General features: G+C 47.1%; 1 protein-coding gene across 1 annotated transcript; it reads left to right on the top strand.

Annotated features, from left to right (window-relative positions):
- The first annotated feature begins 219 nt into the window (after positions 1-219).
- Positions 220-4592, top strand: SMC2 (structural maintenance of chromosomes 2). Its single transcript, XM_065227858.1, has 4 exons — positions 220-496; positions 561-2494; positions 2988-3136; positions 3211-4592. Exons 1-4 carry the CDS (start codon positions 329-331, stop codon positions 4506-4508), a joined length of 3549 nt encoding a protein of 1182 aa, XP_065083930.1. The 5' UTR covers positions 220-328; the 3' UTR covers positions 4509-4592.
- Positions 4593-14397: the final 9805 nt, after the last annotated feature.

The raw sequence follows: 14397 nt of genomic DNA, 5'->3' as shown, positions 1-14397 counted from the left end.
AACCCAATTATTGGTAATGGTAATCGATTAATCGATTTAGTGCATGGAATTCGGACACCCCTAATTCCACCACGCGGTATCGCCCAATACTTCATCTGACCCGAACCGTTTTGAAACGCCACACCAACACACACGCAAATTCGTTGTTTTTCTAACCGTCGTTGCTGTCAAAGCTACCACCGAATTAGCAATCAAACAATAAGATCGACGAGAGAAGGACGCTGCATTCGCTTCCATTATAGGAATTTTGCGCAAAACTAATTTAACAGTAGGTGATTTTGACGACAGTTTGTAAAACAATGACCAGTGAGTGAGCCAGTGTGCGAGAATGTTTATTAAATCCATCATAATAGACGGCTTCAAGTCGTACGGCAAACGTACGGAGATCCATGGATTTGATCCGGAGTTCAATGCCATCACCGGTCTGAACGGAACCGGTAAGAGCAACATTCTGGACTCGATCTGCTTTGTGCTGGGCATTTCCAATCTGGTTCACGTAAGTTTTCATTTGTTTTTCTGTAGTGAAACGTTCAAGACAATCGGTTCGTCGTTTGTTTCAGGTCCGAGCAACGTCCCTCCAGGAACTGGTGTACAAAAGTGGTCAAGCGGGTGTGACAAAGGCAACGGTTACGCTCGTGTTCGACAACACAGACAAGGACCAGTGTCCGCTGGGCTACGAGAAGTGCAACGAAATTTCCATCACGCGTCAAATCGTCGTGGGCGGGAAAAACAAGTATCTGATCAATGGCAAGACGGTCCAGAATAAGAAAGTGCAGGATCTGTTCTGCTCGGTTCAGCTGAACGTGAACAATCCTAATTTTCTGATCATGCAGGGTCGCATCACGAAGGTATTGAACATGAAACCGCAGGAAATTCTGTCCATGATTGAGGAAGCGGCGGGGACCAGCGTGTACGAGGCCAAGCGGGAACATTCGATAAAGTTGATTGAGAAGAAGGATGCCAAGCTGAATGAGTTGTATACGGTGCTTCGGGAGGAAATTGAGCCAAAATTGGATAAACTCCGCAAAGAGCGAGCTCACTACGTTGAATATCAAAAGATCTGTCGTGACATCGAATATCTTACAAGGCTGTACATTTCCTTCAAGTACCTTCAGCACGTAAAAGCCGTGGAAAATTCGGAGAAGGCAATTGCCGCTTTGAACGGCGTGATCGATAGTAATCGGAAGACAATTGAAACCAACGTGATCGAAAGCAAAGAAATCGAGGCAAGTGCTAAAGCATTGCAGGAAACGATCGACACCGAGGGCGGTGGCGTGCTGACCAAACTGGAAGCGGAGCTGAATGCCGAGAGTAAGAAAGAGGCAACGGCTTCTGCTAATCGGGATAGCACCAAGGAAAGCATTGCGGTTGAACAGAGAAAGCTTAAAAATTTACAGAAGAGTACCAAGGATGACGAGGATGCCTTGCAGAAGAAGGAAGCGGAAATGCAGCGGACAGGGGACATGTTTCAAAGTCTGAAAGATGCTGATGAGGCGGATACCAAGGCCTTTGCTGATGCCCAGAAGCGTTTTGAGGCCGTCAGTGCGGGGTTGTCCACCAACGAAGATGGGGAAGCTGCTACCTTACAGGATCAGTTGATGGCCGCGAAGCAGAAAACGGCTGAATCGGCAACGGCCATCAAACAAAGTGAGATGGAACTGAAGCACTGTCAGCAGCTACTGAAGGAGAAGCAAGGGGATATGAACACCAGTGATGCGGCTTATTTGGAGGACAAAAAGAAACTGACCAAAACTGAAGGGCAAATCCAATCCATCACGACAGAACTGCAAAAGATTGACTACGAAGAAGGATCCATCGAGAAGCTGCACGAACGGAAGCAAGTTTTATCGCATGAAATTCGTAATCTTCGCGGGGAGCTTGATAGGAAAAATGCCTATCGTTGGGAGTTTCAGTATCGCGATCCGGAACCGAACTTCGACCGTTCGACGGTAAAGGGAATGGTTGCCAAGCTGGTGACGGTTCGGGACAAGAAATACGCCCTCAGTTTGGGTACGGCAGCCGGAGGAAGTTTGTACAGTGTGATTGTCGATTCGGATACCACCGGCAAGAAGCTCTTGCAGAAGGGTCAACTGCAGAGCCGTACAACCATGATCCCGCTGAATAAGATCACCAGCCGTTCGATCGACAACAATACCGTTCGGGTGGCCGAAAACTTGGTGGGCAAGGGATGCGCTGTGACGGCCCTGTCCTGTGTGGACTACGATCGTCAGCTGGAACCGGCTATGAAGTTTGTCTTTGGTCATTCGTTCCTGGCGGATGACATGAATGTGGCCAAGCGGGTGACCTATCACCGGCAGATCATGTGCCGGTCGGTGACGCTGGATGGCGATGTGGTGGATCCCAGCGGAACGTTGTCCGGCGGTGCCAAGCCCAAGGGTGGAACCGTGTTGCTCGAGGTGGAAGAGATCAATCAGATCCAGAAGCTGCTGGCGCAGAAGGAGACCGAGTATCAGCATGTTTGCGACGAGATTAGGTGAGTTGATTCGATTAAGCTTGATATAGTACCGTGGAGGCACCGTATAGTATTACCGTATTACGTTCCAACTTAAGTTTAGTGTTTAGTACTTTCATAGTACTTGGTAATTGATAGCTCTCAAAGCTCGTATCCATTTTTGCTTTCATATATTGTGGTCTTGCTACTCTTGCTCTATAGCTACGTGTTTACCGATTGATTTGAAGCATCGTAAAACTTCAGGGAAAAATACAATGTACCCCATTGTAGTGCTTCAGAGAAGTTCGTAAAAATTCGGGAATTTATAAAATCGTAAAAAATCGTCTTAATACACTTCAGTGTATGTTTAAGTGTCTATTCCTGATATGTATTATCATAATGATGTATGACTACTGTATCCACCAAAAACAAATGCACGCAATTCAAGCACAACAGAATACAATTAAAATTAGTAGCACTTGCAGTTCCTAGCATATTCTTGACTGAAAACTATTTCCAATCTTCCGCACTACAGCAAACTGGAACGCATTGCCCATCGTTACAACCAACTGAAGGAGCAGCTGGATATGATGAACTACGAGCTAAAAACGTTGCAGCAGCGTTTGGCCCAGACCAGCTACCAGCAAGCGCAGGCAGAAATCGAAGAGCTGAAGCAAAAAATGGGTAAACATTTCAGAAAATTTCCCCCCGCTAGTCATGTCCCTTTTATCGTACATTTTCCACCTTCCAACCAACAGAAACTCTGAAGCTGACCATGGTGGAAGCCCGCCAGGCACAAACGCAGGCAAACGCCAAGGTGAAGGATCTAACTGCGATGATCGCCGACAGCAAAGGTCACCGGGAAAGGGAGCTGAAGGCCGCCGAGGACGACTTGAAACGAGCGAAGAAGAGAAGCGAGGACAGTCGGAAAAATTGGAAGAAACATGAACAAGGTTTCGAAACGCTAAAACTGGAAATCGAAGAACTGCAAAAGAGCATAGCAGCGGCCAAGGAGCAAGCTACTAAGCTGGAAGAGACGATAGAGGAGTTGCAGCAGACCCTGCAGTCAGCCAGCGAAAACAGCTCGGCGTTGACGAAGGGAGTTGCAGCGGTGAAGGAGAAAATTAAGCAACATAAGGAAACGATCAACAACCAGAATAAGGAACTCAAGGCAAAGTATCATCATAGGGATAAGTTGTTGAAGCAGAACGACGAGTTGGAGTTGGATATCAAGAAAAAGGAAAACGATATCCAGAAGGTTAGAAACGACAATAAGGATGGGTATAACAAGATAAGCGCACTGGAGGAGAAGTACCCTTGGATCGGCGAGGACAAGGAATTCTTTGGGGTTAAGAATACGCGGTACGATTACAATAAGGAAGATCCACAGGAAGCGGGAAGAAAGCTCAATAAATTGCAGGATTCGAAGGAAAAGATGGGAAGGAACATCAATCAGAAGGCGATGGTTTTGCTGGAGCGAGAGGAGGAACAATACAAGGAGGTCATGCGTCGCAAGCATGTCGTGGAGGAAGATAAGAAGAAGATTCAAAAGATTATCACCGATTTGGACGAGGAGAAGAAGAAACAACTGAAAGTCGCATGGACGGAGGTGAACGAAAATTTTGGCAGCATTTTCAGTACACTCCTTCCGGGAACACAAGCCCAGTTGGTACCACCGGACGGAGTCAACTTCATGAAGGGTCTCGAAGTGAAGGTCGGCTTCAACGGTATGTGGAAGGAATCTCTTACGGAACTGAGCGGTGGACAGCGCTCGCTGGTGGCCTTATCGCTGATCTTGGCAATGCTGAAGTACAAACCGGCCCCGTTGTACATCCTGGACGAGGTGGATGCCGCGCTGGATCTTTCCCACACTCAGAACATTGGCAACATGCTGAAGGCACATTTCACCAATTCCCAGTTCGTCATCGTGTCTCTCAAGGATGGTATGTTCAACAATGCGAATGTGCTGTTCCGAACTAAGTTTATCGATGGGATGTCCGGTGTGACGCGGACCGTCAATCTGGCTCACGCGAAGGCGAAAGCTGCGGATAGGTGATTGCGGTCAGGCGGATGATTGGGTTTGATAAGAGGTACAAAGTATGAGTGTTCAGTACGGTAAGTTTGAGAAAATAGTTCCAAATAGAGTACGAGAAGCACTAGGTCGTTTCCAGATTCATAGAATTGTAGAAAGAACTTCCCTTTTTGGGGATTTGCATGGTAATCGATTGATTTTCATATTCATATTCTTGGATCAAATGTCAGTTCCAGGTACCTGCACAGTTTTTTACCCGTTTGGACTATGAAACTCTTAGGGTACGGCCAGGGTAGACGCGATTCGCGATGCGACGCGACCAATTCAAAAGAATCTTATTATTTATTATTATTCCTTGCGTGAGTCGCATCGCGTCGCGTCGCGTGTCGCGTCTACCCTGGCCGCAGCCTAAGAGGAGGGAGTTAATACGACCGGTTGGGTTGAAACATGAGACTAAACTAAACTAAATAAAGTCTTAATTGATGCAGTACTGACATTTATAGCATACTAGGATTATTATAATTTCATCGAGTTGCTTCGATCTCCTTCACTCCTCCTCAAGCTCGGTGAGTTGCTTCGATTACTCCTACTCAAGCTCGGCGGGCTGTAGACCAATTTTCAGGCGCATCTTCTCCATCTTGACGCGAGCCAATGGTTTTGTTAGACCATCGGCAACCATTTGTTCACTGGGGCAATAGCGAACGGCCATCACACTATTGTTGACCAGTGTGATGTACATGTGCAGTGTACATTCCTCCAGATCGAACCCGTGACTTGGAGCTTACTGACGCACATTGTCGATCCGTCTTGGCCGCTTCAGACAAAGCAGGCCCTTCCGACGAAGTTATTGTTCTTGGCGATTTTAACCTACCGGACATTGCATGGACTCCAACCCATAGTGGTTTCTTTTGTCCTGATCACGAGCGTTCATCTTTCCACGTAGGAACCATCCAGCTCCTGGACAGTTATAGCACAGACAAACAGACATAACACATTGAATACTTTTCAATTTAAAACATCGTTGCTAAAACACTACCGCCATCTGTTGAGCATACTGTGATGGGTAGTACGCTGAACAGATGGCGGTAGTGTGTAAACGTCAAACGCAAGGGTTATTGACTAGGCGCGCCACAGGTGGCGGTATTACCAACTAAAAACATTTAAATTGACCGTTAAATGCGTGTTCGATGAGCAAATTGCCAGTGTTATGTCTGTTTGTCTGTGGTTATAGTACCGCAATTCTGTCACAAATCAATGGCCTGTTGAATGAAAACAATCGCACCCTGGATCTCTGCTTTGTGAGTGCTCGTGATACAGCTCCTTTCCTCTCCACGGCACCCGAACCTTTAGTCAAGGTAGTGCATCATCACCCTGCTTTAGTTATCGTGATCGAAAATAATATTGTCCATGATTTCACCAGCACTCCAAACGCTGTGTCATATGACTTCCGTAGAGCTGACCATTGCAGTATCGTCCATGTGCTGTCTAATCTAGATTGGGAGCATATTCTAGATCCTGTAGACGTCAACATTGCTGCACAAACCTTTTCTCACGTCTTGGCATATGTCATTGACAGACACGTTTCCAAAAAGATCATCCATATCGACTCTCGCGTCCCGTGGATGACGAAAGATCTTCGCTCGTTGAAAAGAACTAAGAAGGCTGCTCTCAGAAGATTTACTAAACTCCGCACACTGCCACTGAAATGCTACTATGTCAGACTCAACCACGAGTATAAGCGGTTAAGTCGTCTCTGTTTTCAACGCTATCAAAGGAGGATTCAACGGCGGCTAAAATCACACCCGAAATCCTTCTGGAACTTCGTAAATGAGCAACGCAGGGAAGTCGGCTTACCCTCTTCCATGATTTTTAATGGTGAAACTGCTGGAAATCAACAAGACATTTGCAACCTGTTCTCAGCCAAATTTGCTAGTGTGTTTGAAGCCGAGCAACTCTCCGCTAATATCATTACTTCCGCGGCCAGTAATGTTCTTTTGATCAACCAAACGCTCAGCATGGTCGAAGCCACTACAGATACGATTTCTAGAGCAGCATCTAAACTTAAGACTTCAACCCGATGGTGTTCCGTCGATTATTCTTAAAAAGAACATCACATGACTTTTAGATCCACTGCGCCGCATATTCCAGCTCTCTCTTTCCAGCGGCATCTTTCCGTCTTGCTGGAAGACTGCGGATATGTTTCCTGTTCATAAAAAGGGAAGCAAACGCGACGTAAACAACTACCGGGGAATCACGTCGCTGAGTGCTGTACCAAAACTTTTGGTTGTCATAGACTCCCTAAATGCGCATTGCAGGCAATATCTAAGTACAGATCAACACGGATTCATAACTGGGCGTGCCACAACTACGAACCTGCTGTGCCTAACGTCTTACATCACAGACAGTTTGATTGCTCGGACCCAAACGGACGTTATCTACACAGATCTTACGGCAGCCTTCGATAAGCTGAACCACGAAATATCGATCGCTAAGCTTGATAGGCTAGGAATCGGTGGAAATCTTTTGAGATGGTTTCGTTCATACCTCACGGAGCGCCAATTGACAGTAACTTTGGGTACTTGTCGCTCAGCTAGCTTCTGCGCTAAGTCCGGTATACCTCAGGGCAGCCATCTTGGACCATTGGTATTTCTCCTCTACTTCGACGACGTTCACCATGTTATCACAGAGCCACGATTATCGTTTGCAGACGATCTGAAAGTTTTTCTGCGCATCCGCTCACTCGCCGACTGCCGTTCTCTCCAAAATCAGATTGACATCTTTGCTGACTGGTGTAGTCTAAACCGACTGGTGGTCAACCCATCTAAGTGTACAGTTATTACTTTCTCACGCAAGAAACAACCGATTATTTTCAACTACAAACTACTAGGCACGACTATCGAACGGGTGCACTGCGTGAAAGACTTAGGCGTTTTTCTAGACTCAAAGCTGACATACTCACACCATATATCGTATGTCGTCGACAAAGCGTCCAGAACGCTTGGCTTTGTCTTCAAGATTACTAAGAACTTCACGGACATTTACTGCTTGAAATCGCTCTATTGCTCTCTCGTACGATCTACGTTGGAATACTGCTCTGCCGTCTGGAGCCCGAACTACAATAATGGGGCCGAGCGAATTGAATCTGTTCAACGACGTTTTCTTCGCTTCGCGCTCCGTAAGCTGCCTTGGAGATACCCACTTCGTCTTCCAAGCTACGAGAATCGCTGCCAATTGATCAATATCGAGCCCTTACGTATCCGAAGAGATGTTTTCAGAGCCTTAACCGTCGCCGATACTCTGCAAGGAAGAATCGACTGCGAAGCAATTCTGCAACAAGTGAACATTAATGTTCAACCTCGATCACTACGCAACAGTCTTATGCTGAGACTTCCACTTCTTCGAACTAATTATAGCATAGGGAGCGCTATTTACGGCTTGCAGCTAGTGTTCAACCGAGTAGCGTCGATGTTCGATTTCCACTTGACACGGAATATGCTTTGCCGAAGATTCTCTGCCTTTTTTGCTGACCGAAGGCGCTTGATGCCCAACAGCTAAGTGTAAAATTTAAGACTTATACATTTTTAGTAACTTGACAATGCTTTCCTAGTTATTTTCGTTTGTAACTGTAGTATATGTTTGTCGTCTGTATAATCTGTACTTTTTTTTACAACACATCATTGGGACTATTTCTAGTCTGTTGATGCAACCATAACAAATAAACAAATGAACAAATAAACTCCTTTACAAAATTATAGCGATTGTCGATGCGCTTTGTTCGGTTGCTACCACCGGCAGATTTCAGCATTGCAATACAGCTTTGGTTGTCGTCGTGTACAACTACAGGAGCCAGAATTGGTTCTCCGACGTCCTTCAGTAGCTTCATCAGTCACATCAGCTCGCGGCTGGCTTCGGAAAGCGCCACGTACTCCGCTTCGGTAGACGAAAGAGTTACGCATGGTTGTTTTCGGGCTGCCCAACTGATTGGTCCGGTGTTGGATTTTCGGTCTGTCTTGTCACCAGCCCAGTCTGCATCGACGTATGCTTCCAGCGGTCCGGATGAACCTAGACGTAAGCTCCAATCCACTGTTGACCGGATACCGGGATCCATCGGTATCGGCGAGCGCTTCGCTTTTGATTGTCCGAACCGTTCGGCTACCTTCTGGATGTAGGTTTGTTGGTTCAGGAAAAACTGTCCGCCGGATCTTGTCACTCGGATTCCCAAATAGTGTCGTACGCTTCGTATTCCGCTTTTGTGTTAGTGACAATCAGTATGTCGTCCACATATAGTAATATGATCGTCTTTTACGAACAGGCATGGGTCTACTTCAGATGGCACGTAGCCTAGCTGCTTCAAGACTTCGGTGATTTTTTTCATTCCACACCCTTCCAGCCTGCTTCAGACCGTAGAGACTTTTTCGTAGATGCAGTACGCCGTCTTCACGTCGACGTGCTTCACCAGCATTCCTCGTCTGGCGGCGACACTCAACGGGGTCCGAAAAGTGGTTTGCTTGGCGACTGGCGCAAAGACCTCATGGTAGTCGGTTCCGTATTTTTGATTGAATCCTTGCGCTACCAGCCTGGCCTTATAGCGGATCAGGTTTCCACCCTCGTCCATCTTCTTCGTGAATACCCATTTGCTGCCAATAGCCTTCTTGTTTGGTGGCAAACGGACGACATCCCATGTGGAATTCTCTTCATGCGCCTTCATCTCTTCCTCCATGGCTGCCTCCCACATGTTGCGCTCGGGGCTAGCCATTGCTTCTTCGAATGTGCGTGGCTCGACGACATATTGCGCTGCTATGCGCACGGTGTCTTGGTACCGTTTAGGCGGGATGCCCTTCGTGCTACGCTCCGATCGTCGGACTACTGGTACATCAACTTCGCCGACGACGTCTTGCTCCTCCTGATAGTCGGATGTCTCAAGCTCTACCCGCGCTTCTGTTTCCACAAACGTCTCCTCATTGGCATCGTCGTAGCTGGTCTCAAACCCGAGTAGATCGGACTCATTCGATACGTCCACGCTCTCGTCCTCGTCGAACCCGAGTAGATCGAACTCATCCGATTGGTCATCGCTCTCGTCCACGTTTGCTGGAATAACGGGGACCTCAGCTTTCAGTTGCTCTAGGAGTCTAAATGGATAATCAACGATACTTCCGTTCTGAGGTTTGGCACTCCGAACCTCGTCCAATGGCAGGAACCTGCAGTCCCGACTGACGGTCAACTTGTCGTTGTTCGGGTCCATGAATCGGTACGCCTTGTGTTGGGAGGAATAAGCAACGAGCAGCAACTTCCGAGATTTGCTTCTCTTCTCTCCGGGGATCCACACGTACGCCGGTGAACCGAACATCTGGAGGTGGCTCATGTCCGGCTCCGTGCCATACCACAGCTCGTACGGCGTTTTCTTCAACGGCTTCGTCGGCAAACGGTTTTGTAGATAGTTCGCAGTGTTAACCGCTTCCGCCCAGTATTTCAACGGCATTCGGGAGTCCAGTAGCATGCATCGCACCATTTCCACCAGTGAGCGATTCTACCGCTCCGCAACCCCGTTCTGCTGCGGAGCGTAGGCGGTGGTAAATTGCTGACGTATGCACTGCGCTCGGCAGAACGCATCCAACACGTCACTCCGAAATTCACCTCCCTGGTCGGAACGGATGATCTTCGGGGCTTTTCCAAATTCCGTCTGGGCGAACTTGACGTACTCTTGAATACGCTGGGAAACCTCGAACTTCTGCTTCAGGAAATATACAACGGTAAACCGGGTGAAGTCGTCAATCATGGTGAGAAAATAACGACACCCACCGGGTGTCACGGTTCGCTGGACCCATCGGTGTGAATAAGGTCCAATGGTTGCTTGGACTTTAGCTTCGACTTCTTGGGGATCGGAAGACGTGTCAGCTTGTCCTCAAGACAGCATTCACAGACGACTCGGCAGCCGCACTCTTCCATCTCAATTCCAGTTGCCATACCCTTGGTCACCAGCTCACGGACGGCTTCATGGTCACGATGCCCCAACACAGGGTGCCAAGTGTGCTGACAGTTTGACGTATGGTGCTTCACGGTCAGTACTTCAGGGAGTACAGTCGCCCAGAAATCGTTGCTGCCGCAATCACCTTCTTGTCCTTCAAGATCCGACATCCGTTGACGTCGAAAATGACCGTAGCTCCGTTTGCCATCAGCTTCTTCACGGAAACCAAGCTCGATTCGAAATTCGGTTCCAGCAGCACCTCCTTGACGGTTTCTATCCGGAGACAGCATAGTTACCTGGCATGAACCGATGCCTTCCGCCTTCGTCGCAGTACCATCGGCCAAAATCACATCCAGCTTATGACTCTCATTCAGCTCAACAAAAATTGCCCGATCCACACACATGTGCGACGTTGCGCCGGAATCAACGATCCATGAATTTGATACCGTTGCAGTTCCTATCTTCGCGAACGAATACTCCTTTTTCGGGGTTTCTTCGCGAGCTGCTCGCACCGGTGGTTGGTTTCGCTTATCACGCTGGCCATCTGATGATTTCCGTTCGCTTGTCCGCTTCTCGGCCAGAGATGGACAATCCTTCTGCTTGTGCCCCGGTTGTTGGCAAAAATGACACAAAAGTTGCTTCCGCTTCACGTGGGTCTTGAGCACCGAGTCCAGTCCGCCGCTCGAGCACCGTTTTGCCACCTCGTCGACCACCTTGGATTTGACCAGCTCCAGCGTTAACTCGTCGTCGGACCTGCTTTCCAACGTCGTGATTCGTTTAAGAATCGACACTTTGGACGTCAGTGTTGCCTTCTCGTAATGTCCCCGCAGCTTCTCCCAGGTCACTTTCGCCGTTTTGCAGTCCTTGATTAGGTTCAGCTGGTTATCCTCTAGCAGGAGGCCGATCGTCGCCCGCGCCTTCAGGTCACCGCTGTTCCACGCTGCCCTGGTAGTTGGTTTGTCAGTGGTCGGATTGGCCGTGGTGTCCACCGGTCCGTCACCGGTAATGTACTGCCACAGGTATTCTCTAATTAGCAGGAACTCAACCTTGGTTTTCCAGACGCTGTAGTTCGCTCCGTTGAGTTTCATTATTCCCAATCTCACTTCGACCAGTAATGTGATCTATTGTAGTATATCCCGTGTCCTTAGTTTAGTTCATGTCGTATTACTCCATCACTATTGAGAAATGATGGAAGTATTCGGTGATGAGATATTAACCGTCGAACACGTTGGAATCACATCATTGTGTGCAATATCGATTTTAAAAGAGTTAGTCATCATGGAGCCTCTACTCTCCCATTGTAAGCAGTACCTAAGAGGTTATCGAAACGGCTTCATTTCTGGTTGTTCTACTACCACTAATCTGCTGTGTCTGACATCTTATGTCACGGATAGCATGTTTGATAAGGCTCAAACAGAGGTCATTAACAGCGACTTCTTGTCAGCACCGTTGCGATTAGCTAAATCATGTCATCGCGATTGCCAAGTTGCATAGACTTGGGGTTTGCGGTAACCTCTTGAAATGGTTTCGCTCTTATCTCACTAATCGACAGTTGGTGGTGGCTATTGGTGACTTCCGGTCTGATATTTTTCTAGTCACGCCAGGAATAGTCATCTGGGACCCATGATCCTCCTACTCTACTTCAATCGAAACTCCACGACTACCGTATACAGATGATCTTAAAACTGTCACTTGTTTCTGTTGTGATCACTACTTGTTTAAATAACTTGAAACAGGACTGTTTACGGTTGTCACTGGTATCCAACTGAACTCAGTGGTCTTTATTTCAGGAACTATTTATAGCAGATCATAACAATAAACAACATTCAATAATCATCTGTTCTTTGTTTACCTATATACTATCACCACAATATATTCATAATTCGATCGGCGCCGCCGCCGGCTATGTTCACTTGCTTCTGACACTGAAACGAATGTAACCAAGAATGTTACAGTTTCAATGTCAATTGAAGCTTTTGTCAGTTGGTGCAATTTGAACCGAATGACGGTTAACCCAACCCAGTAGTCATGTAAAAGATCTGAAAGTCATTCTAGGTTCTCAACTACCCTGGCGATCCATTCTGGAATACTACAACAGATCGAACAACCGCAGCATCCGTTTTCACGTGGCGAGTGCAATTATTGACAGTCGCCTTCTATACGGGTTGGAGATGACCTGCATCGCAACGGATAAGCTGTTAGCTACGTTAGCACCAGTTTACAACACCTACGTCCGAATTGTCTCTGGCCTGCTCCCATCCACGCCCGCTGACGCTGTTTTGCATCGACGCAGTCATCTTGCCTTTCCGCTTCCGTATAACCAACAATCAATACGAAACAACGAAACTAACGATTTTAAATTGGGTCACTACTTGACTAGCCTATTGGTCCCAAGCAAATCGATTAACGTACCCCATTCTAGTCAAAATTCTAGTACTACACAATGTTTGTTTTGATTCACTACACGGTAATCGCAAAAAACTCTTTTATGACTATAAAGTACACATATTTGAATGAAAACGGGACTACCCACAAAATGAGTAAAATTTTACACATTTATGAGTAATTACTAGTACAAAAATGAATAAATTTTATGCATTTATGAGTTCCAGATACTCATAAAATGTGTAAAAAATACACACATTTTAGGTGTAGTCCCGTTTTAGCCGAATATGCATACTTTATAGTCAAAATTGAGTCCTTAATAGTCATTTTTGCGTATTTTGCGGTTTCCGTGTATGAAAGTTTGACAGATGAAACGAGGGGTTAGTGGATTTTCCTATGTTTCGAGGGGTGCATCGATTAGCTTGGGACCGAAGAGAGTACTAGAGCAGAGCCAAAAAGTTGAGCACGTTTCTTCGGGACCTTCTGGTCTTAGAGTTACCTCTATGGTATAACCGCACCTATCGCAACCAAAACCGCTGCTTTCATCTCGAAGGCATCCGGAAATCAAGGGATCTTCCTCCTCGACGAGGGGAACAGACTCCTCCGCACGGCTGCCAACGTAGATCTCCCCCCAGTGGCCAGGGTCCACTGGCATGGAAACAAATGCTGGCAAACACCATGGTATTCTGCTGGGTTTCGGGGCACTGCGGAATACCAGGCAACTCTGAAGCTGACTTTCTGGCTGGGGCAGGATCATCTGCCCCTCGCTATACCAACGAAGATCGTGAGCAAAGTACGCGAAGCTTGGAATGCAGAGTGGGCCCAAAACCGCTCCCTTTTCATCAGACGGATGAAAGGGACGACGAGGAACCAGCGGGATCAGAAGATAGCTTCGCGTTTGAGGACCAGTCATACCAAGATCTCGTACAATTTCGGTGGAACGCCGTTCCACAGGACTTGCGTCTGTTGTAGAACTCCAGCCTCAATCGAGCACATTCTATGCGTATGCCCCCAGTATCAGAATCTGCGGGAATTCCACGGTCTTCTAAATAGCATACGCGACATGCTGGCAGCAGTAATGTGCTTTTTAAAGGATGCTGCATTGTATTTTAAAGTTTAGTATTTTTTTTTAATTCCCTTCGACTGTTGGGACATCTCTGCCTGGGGGGGTGGGTCCTCCTGGTTCCCCCGGTGTGGAGCTCTGTCTTATTCAGAGTTTAATGTTGTGTCTTTAATATGTATAATCGAGCCAGGAACCAATTTTCGGCTGAAGTAAACAATGTAAAAAAACTACTCTGTTGGGGGTCCTCCTTCTGAGGCCCCACCTTTCATGGAAAGTTAGTTACGCGTTTTATTAACACCAAAACATGGTGTCAGAAGCTATCGCGAGCTTCAAATCGGGTTTTCTGTGACGGTGAAGTTAAATCGCAGAAAAAATCAAACATTTCGTTGAAAAGCAATCGTTTTGGTGAGTCGCTTGGTTTCAGCGGCCATTTTGCTTTATAAGTGAAAATTGTTGGTAGTCCTCATCAAAATGGATGCCAGCCAGTTCAAGATGTTCCT

This window comes from Ochlerotatus camptorhynchus, unplaced genomic scaffold (assembly GCF_037179485.1).
Source record: "Ochlerotatus camptorhynchus isolate MF236.1 unplaced genomic scaffold, CSIRO-AGI_Acam_v1.1 ptg000277l, whole genome shotgun sequence".
Lineage (NCBI taxonomy): Eukaryota > Metazoa > Arthropoda > Insecta > Diptera > Culicidae > Ochlerotatus > Ochlerotatus camptorhynchus.
The sequence above is the reverse complement of the archived record's forward strand: the minus strand, read 5'-3'. Positions and strand labels throughout refer to the sequence as shown.

Bases quoted from the DNA above. Each gene is read 5' to 3' on its own strand.
- SMC2 (XM_065227858.1), top strand. From the start codon at position 329: ATGTTTATTAAATCCATCATAATAGACGGCTTCAAGTCGTACGGCAAA. The intron at 497-560 runs GTAAGTTTTCAT...CGTTTGTTTCAG, and splicing joins GCATTTCCAATCTGGTTCAC to GTCCGAGCAACGTCCCTCCA. The intron at 2,495-2,987 runs GTGAGTTGATTC...TCCGCACTACAG, and splicing joins CATGTTTGCGACGAGATTAG to CAAACTGGAACGCATTGCCC.